This window comes from Sitodiplosis mosellana, unplaced genomic scaffold (genome assembly GCF_009176505.1).
Source record: "Sitodiplosis mosellana isolate CC-2019 unplaced genomic scaffold, AAFC_SMos_1.0 Smas_scaffold_6062, whole genome shotgun sequence".
NCBI lineage: Eukaryota > Metazoa > Arthropoda > Insecta > Diptera > Cecidomyiidae > Sitodiplosis > Sitodiplosis mosellana.
The window spans coordinates 226,353-232,948 of record NW_022601303.1 but is presented as its reverse complement, the minus strand read 5'-3'; the positions used below and the strand labels follow the sequence as shown (position 1 = coordinate 232,948).

General features: G+C 37.3%; 1 protein-coding gene across 1 annotated transcript; it reads left to right on the top strand.

The window, feature by feature from the left end:
• Positions 1 to 945: 945 nt before the first annotated feature.
• LOC129573332 (ribonuclease H1-like) lies at positions 946 to 3,074 on the top strand. Its single transcript, XM_055453728.1, has 4 exons — positions 946 to 1,149; positions 1,243 to 1,378; positions 1,681 to 1,946; positions 2,556 to 3,074. Exons 1-4 carry the CDS (start codon positions 1,064 to 1,066, stop codon positions 2,914 to 2,916), a joined length of 849 nt encoding a protein of 282 aa, XP_055309703.1. The 5' UTR covers positions 946 to 1,063; the 3' UTR covers positions 2,917 to 3,074.
• Positions 3,075 to 6,596: the final 3,522 nt, after the last annotated feature.

Sequence of the window (6,596 nt, the reverse complement as noted above, 5' to 3'; positions counted from 1 at the left end):
GTTTTGACGGATATGTTATACAATGTCTATCATTTGATATTAATTTGCAGTGTTTGCCTATTAAAGTCGGCAGGCAAACAAGTGTACTATGAGCTTGTCACACAAACGCATATAGAAATTAATTCCATAATAAAACCGCACATAGATGCGCACACAAATATGCCATATAGCAAACATGAGATGCCAGACGTTCATTTCAAACGTTGTTTGGTGATGGTTTTTTTTTCACTGTTGTTATTATTGTCGGTTGTTATGTTTTGGATGGGGGAATAATTGCAATTAAAAAAAAAAATAATGAGCCTGCCATGGATTTGTGCCACTGTTTACGCGAAACATCGGCACACTTTCAGTTATGCGTGCATGGATTGTGTTTTTTATTGTGCTCAATGATGTCCATAATTATAAGCAAAACCGAAAATAGTTCATCAGGCAATTAGTACATAAAAATTTTAATTTTTGACGTCGTCCCCGTTTCGCAACTCATTCGTGCGATTGGATCGTCATTTATTTAGACATTGAATTGTATTCCCGACAATTTCGTCATTGCAAATAAATTCGACGTTTACTTTGGCATCTTTTTTCCTTCATAGCTGAATCGACATATAAACAAGGAATAAAAATTCGTTGTATTCTGTTGAGAAAATGAGTCAAAACCGGAAAACTCAGCGATGACATAGATCGAGTCGAAAATAGAGCATAATTTTATAGCATCGTAAATGTGTGTGTCCAATTCGTGGTCTGTTTATTTATCTTTGCGATGATTTTTTTTCCACAATTTGAACTATTAGCATTTAAAGTCGGTAAACTGTTTACTTTCGCCCGACTTTGGCTTTATGTTGAACATTTAGCGCCATCTAGCGTTCGGAGCCGAATTTAAGGTGATTGGACTCGAAACTTTGACACATGTTGCCGTTCAAATGTCATTCAGGCTAACATCTGTTTTCATTGACATTTGTTTTCATAAAAAAAACATCGTGTCGTTGTGATTTTTCTTCGGTTTTAAAAACGAAAATTTAATTATTTGAAGTGTGACATTGAGCATCGTAGAGAGATTTTCATATTTATGTTCAATTCATTGTGCAAATTAATCGGTAGAATGCCATTTTATGCGGTTGCTCGTGGCAGAAGTGTCGGCATTTTTAATACATGGTAAACAATTTCACGTGTAATTTGATTTACATACAGAATTGAAAGTTGACGAGATTTGTGTGATGAAAATGGGTTTTATTGATTTTTGATTAGGCCAGAATGTGAGTCACAAGTGAAAGGATTTACCGGTGCGATCTTCAAAAAATTCAAAACACAAGCCGAAGCCACTCAGTTTATTGCCGAAAAACGTACAAATGCAACACTTTCCACTGTCACACAAACAGCGACCGTAAGTTGGAATTTTCGATATGGTCACTTGGGTCGATTTTTTTTCGGTTGGAATACAGTGTTTTTGGTTGAAACAAACCGTTGAAACACACCGGTAATGGTCGGCTTTTTGTTTAAAGAAAGAAAGAGAGAAAAAAAAGAAGAAATGGATAGAAAGAAACTTTCTTCCTGTGTTTTTTTTTAAGACCGAGAAAAAAAATGATTTTTTTCCTTTTTTTTATTGGAAATTGATCAAAATGAACCTAACAAAGAAAAAGTGACACAGATCAATGCTTTGAATAATAACAATGGTTTTTCTTCCAGATAAAGCAAGCAAAAACATTCAACAAACGGCCAGCGACTGAGAATGGCTCTGGATCTGGACAAGCAGCCAAGCGTTCGAAAATCGATGAAGACAAAACCACAGACTACACGGCAAACATTAAACAGATGAAAATGTATGGTGACTACCATTTTATGGAGGATGACGAAGGCTATGTGCACGTTTACACAGACGGTTCATGCGAGAACAATGGCCGACCAAATGCGATCGCTGGTTTTGGTGTTTATTTTGGCGAAGGTCATCCACTGTACGTATCTTATTGAAATCATGCTGTTTTGTTTCTCTTTCAAAGCAAACTGTGAGGCTTTGAATAGTCTGTTTTTCATTTCTTGTTCGTTCATCGTTTTGGAAACGACGTTCTCGTGCTTCTAACACTTATTTCCCGCAACTTTTCGAAATCAATCACAAATCTCTTAGCTGCTTTTCGGTGTTGAATTGATTCAATTTGATTCGAATCAACGAGAGGATTCTAATTGATTTTATGATAAGCATTTTTTCACGCTTTCTGATTTCTCGCCCATTTTTATCGCCACAAAAATGTCAGCAAATCGATTCAATTATACCTTCATTTCCTTTTTAAACGTGACTCGAATTAATTCCAATTTAAATTTGAGCCAAAGATGAAGCTGACTTTCGTGAATCTACTTCAAATTTGAGCAAATCAGGGTCAAACATCAGTGAAACGGAATTGTTCTTTCCCATTGTGGCTCATGCACAATTATCGTTTTCAATTCAATCAAATCGAAAACAAAATTAGAATTTAGCATAGAAGAACCGAGCAGAATATGGATTTCACCGATTCAATTCTGAACACACGACTACTCATTGAACTAACTATTTCAATTTTATTTCACAGAAACACAGCGGCTCCAGTCGAAGGACCAGCAACAAATAATCGTGGTGAAATCCAGGGTGCGACTCAAGCAATCATCCTGTCCGCCGACTGTGGCATCAAAAAACTGTGTGTCAATTCGGATTCACATTTCGTGATTCGTTCGGTGACGGAATGGATGAAAAATTGGAAGGCCCGCAATTGGCGATTGAGCAGTGGTGGACCGGTGAAAAATGAAGTCGACTTCCGAAAGCTAGACCAAGCCATTGAAGGTAATCCACAAATGAAAATCCAATGGAAGTATGTGCCGGCACATGTTGGTATCCGTGGCAACGAACGCGCTGATGAACTCGCACGACAAGGTGCTTTGTCCTACAAAAAATGAAACACATTGACTGATGTATTTGGTGATATAAAAGAAACACATTGTTGAACAAATCATTGAAAAAAAAAACCTATTTTCGTTCATTTTGTCTGAATATGTTGAAAAAATAGAGCTAAGATTTAATAAAAGGTAAACCGTAGTCGAATTTTCTAATCTAATTCTCGAAAAGTTGCTTTGTTATTCAGTTGGAAAAGCTTCCATGGTATCGGTTAATATGATTTCAGGCGTTTCAACTAACGACCTCTACATTTCAAGAGCCAAAATCAAAGTGTAAGGAAATTAAAGCGCACACTTCCGAGTGTTGTGCCAACAGTAATGGGTTTCGACACCATCAAACGTCCAAAAACAACGCAATCACAACAATCATGTAATCTTAGTATGATGAACATCTTAATGGACATTTTAATGGACATTAAGTCCATTCGTTCATTTATCTGCCTACTTCGCTTAAAAATACAAGAATAGAGATTGAGCAAATGCACTTTTGTGCAAGAATCATCAAAATCAATTGAGCAAATCGCAAAAAGCCGCCATCAAATGAGCGGAAAAGGTCAAAAGGCCAACTGTCCCATTTCGAAGTGAATACACATCAAACTGACGAAATCGATTGAATACGAGCAAGAGAGGTTTAACTCTCGGGAACAAAAAATCTTCGAAACGATCATTTTTTTTCTCTTATGATCAAATTAAGATGAAAAATTTATGCCACCAATTTGAAACTGGACATTTACATTCAAAAATTTGATCTACTTGAGGATGAAATGTGATCTATTGTTTATTCGAAAATGTTTGGTGGTTCGGAGATTTATCATAGATTCTGACACCAAAAATTTCAGATAGGGTTTAGACCAAAAATTCATGATGGGGTCAAAAAAATCAATTCTATCTCGTGTAAAATCGGTATCTATGAGATTTATGCTTTGGTTTGGTTTATGACATTAATGTCATAAAAAGATGAAAAACCAGAAAAAAATCAGGCAAAATTCCTCTCCATTTCACACTGTTGATCATTTCTTTTGTTGATTTTTTTTCTATTTATTTTTTTTTATGAATCGAAAACTAAATGAAATCCAAGAAAACCATAAAAACCGTCCAATTAAAAGATCAACCCAGTGGTCATACAATACACAACGAAATGGAATTTCAGTTTTGGTGGTTCGTGCAGGAAATGGAAAAAGTGTAATATATCGCACGGTTTTTGCCAAAGTGGAGAGAGAAATGTGTGTATTAAGAGCCCATAACGTATAAGCATATCATCATATCATTTGTGCAGCAGTTTGGAATTAAAATCAAACTATATATTCACTAAAACGATACAAAAAAAGCGCGAAGAAATAAAAAAATACATTTAACGCACCGAATTCGGCTGGATTACGGCACGACAGATCGCAAGCAAGGATTACACAAAGTGATTTTCTTTTACAGGAGAGAGAGAGAGAGAGAGAGAGAGAGACCGAGTGAATGAAATAAGATTGTTTGAGTTACACAGATCTGCCTGGACTGGTGTCGATCGGTTTTGTCTTGGTGGCGTTGATGAAAACCAATGGCTCAATTGGTCAATCTTACTTCTTCTTCGTCGTCGTCGTTTGTCGTCGCTATAGTTTTTCTACTCCTTCGCTCTCGTAAAAACTAAGTCAAATATATTTCTCCATATAAAAATGTTGGCATAAAATGCAAATCGAACGAAATGGATGGAGACATAATTATAAAAGCAAACGCAACAGCAGCAGCAGTGGCAACAGCAACAAATAAAAACATAAGTTATCGCGCGTTGTGTTGGGTCGTGCTGCAGAGAGCTGCCAAAAAAAAGATAGAGAGAAAGAAAGAGAAGCTCATGTGTGTTATCAGCGCGGTCGATCAAATGATATTAAAATTTGCATTTATATGATGATGATATAGTTACGGTGGTTCAGTTAGTGTTGTGTCGTTGCGTGTTATCTTCGTGTTTCGTGTTATTTAAATGATTTGTGCAATTCCAAATATATTTATAGGTTAAAATTAATAATATATATAAATATGCGGTGAATAAATCTATTATTGAAATGTTGCAGAGACAACAGAAAACGACGCGAGAAAAAAAAAACGAAGTGGCAAGCCAACAACACTGTGGCCAATAAATCAATAAAATGAGTGCGGGCGCGCGGGTGACCAAAAAAAGCCAGAGGAAATCGACCAAAATGCTCTGATATCGGTATCGTATTGGCGAGCCGCCACCATTTTTGGTCACACCATTTTCTCGACGAAACGAGAGCGTTCGCAATAGAAGCTCGAATCAAACTGAACCGAACAAGAAAAATCGACTCAAGCGCATACACAGTTTTAAATGCTTGTAAATTGTTTCACTTTTAGTGTTTATTGGATAAGAAAACGGTGTGTTTATGTTCTGGGCACGATCTTTTGGCCCGCGTGCATATGGTACACAGACTCCGGTACGGCGTTCTCTTCGCAAAAATTCACATCGAATGGTAGAGAGCGGGTACTCGCGCATGATAACTCGCAGAAACGCGCTCGATCGGTCGGCCGGCGCTCACTCGGTTTGCATAGCATAAGCACTGAAAATCAACTGTGTATTCGGCTTGAAAACATGCGCATAAGACCCACACCGCGTTCCGCGCTCACGCACGTGCGCTCTCTTATTCGCTCGCTCGTCCACCACCACACCAGACCATGAGTCGAAATGGAAAAAAAATCGCACTCGGTGGAAAAAGAGATTGGCTGAGGTATGTTCGACGAATTGTTGTAGTTTTCTTTGCAGCACAGCACAAACACCACACGGTACACGGTGTCTCTTTCTCTTTCACTCGTTTGCACCCAGTTTATATGCTTATGCACATTCGTGCGCCTGGTTTTTTGTTTTATGCTGCTGCTGCTGCTGCTGCTGCTTTTTTCGCTATTCCAACCAGTGTGGTAAATGCGCGCTGCACACATTTATTTCACCGTGTAGATTCGCGCATACATGCTTGTGTATATGAATTTTTGCTAAATGCTTGGCTGGGTTGCGAGCGCGCGCGAGCGGCCGCATGTGAGCTGAATCGAGAAAACTATGGTTATGCTGGTCTATGGAGTGCACGATAAACAGAATTAACTTAGCCGCGCTTCATGACGGTTGTGTGTTTTTTTGTTTTTTTTTTTTTTTAAAGCGACAAACGAAAAACAAAACAAAAAAAATTGAATAAAACGGTTTTAACGAAAAAGAAAACAGAGATACACCATTTTTTTTTCTACTTCTTCGCAATTTCATTTTTGTTGAATACCATTTTTTTTCACTGTAGTTCAATAGTTTTGGTTTTATTGTGTTGTGTTTTTGAGTCTGTTGAAACATTTGCAACAGCAAATAATTCGTCCGTACGCATGTTAACCGTTACTCTTCTTTTTTTTTCTGTGCAAAAACAAGTGTGACAATATTGTAAGTTTTAGCATATTACAAATCCTTGAATATGCCGTTTTCTTTCAGTTGATTTTAAGCGTTCGTATTTTTCTTTTCTGTTGCTGATCGTATTTTCTAAGTGAAGTGAAAACAAAACATCGTTGTCGTCGTCGCTGTTGTGCGCGTGTGCGCAAGACAGATACCGTTTATTTTATTTTTTCTGTTCCATTCTTCTCGTTTTGTTTCTCCATTATTATCATCATTTTGCATTTAAACTTTCATTTATTTTTTGACCGGTCACTACAGATATTGT

Excerpts from the sequence above, each read along its gene's own strand:
- LOC129573332 (XM_055453728.1), top strand. The coding sequence starts at position 1,064 with ATGTTCAATTCATTGTGCAAATTAATCGGTAGAATGCCATTTTATGCG. Across the intron at positions 1,150-1,242 it reads GTCGGCATTTTTAATACATG|GCCAGAATGTGAGTCACAAG; the intron begins GTAAACAATTTC and ends ATTTTTGATTAG. Across the intron at positions 1,947-2,555 it reads TTTGGCGAAGGTCATCCACT|AAACACAGCGGCTCCAGTCG; the intron begins GTACGTATCTTA and ends TTTATTTCACAG.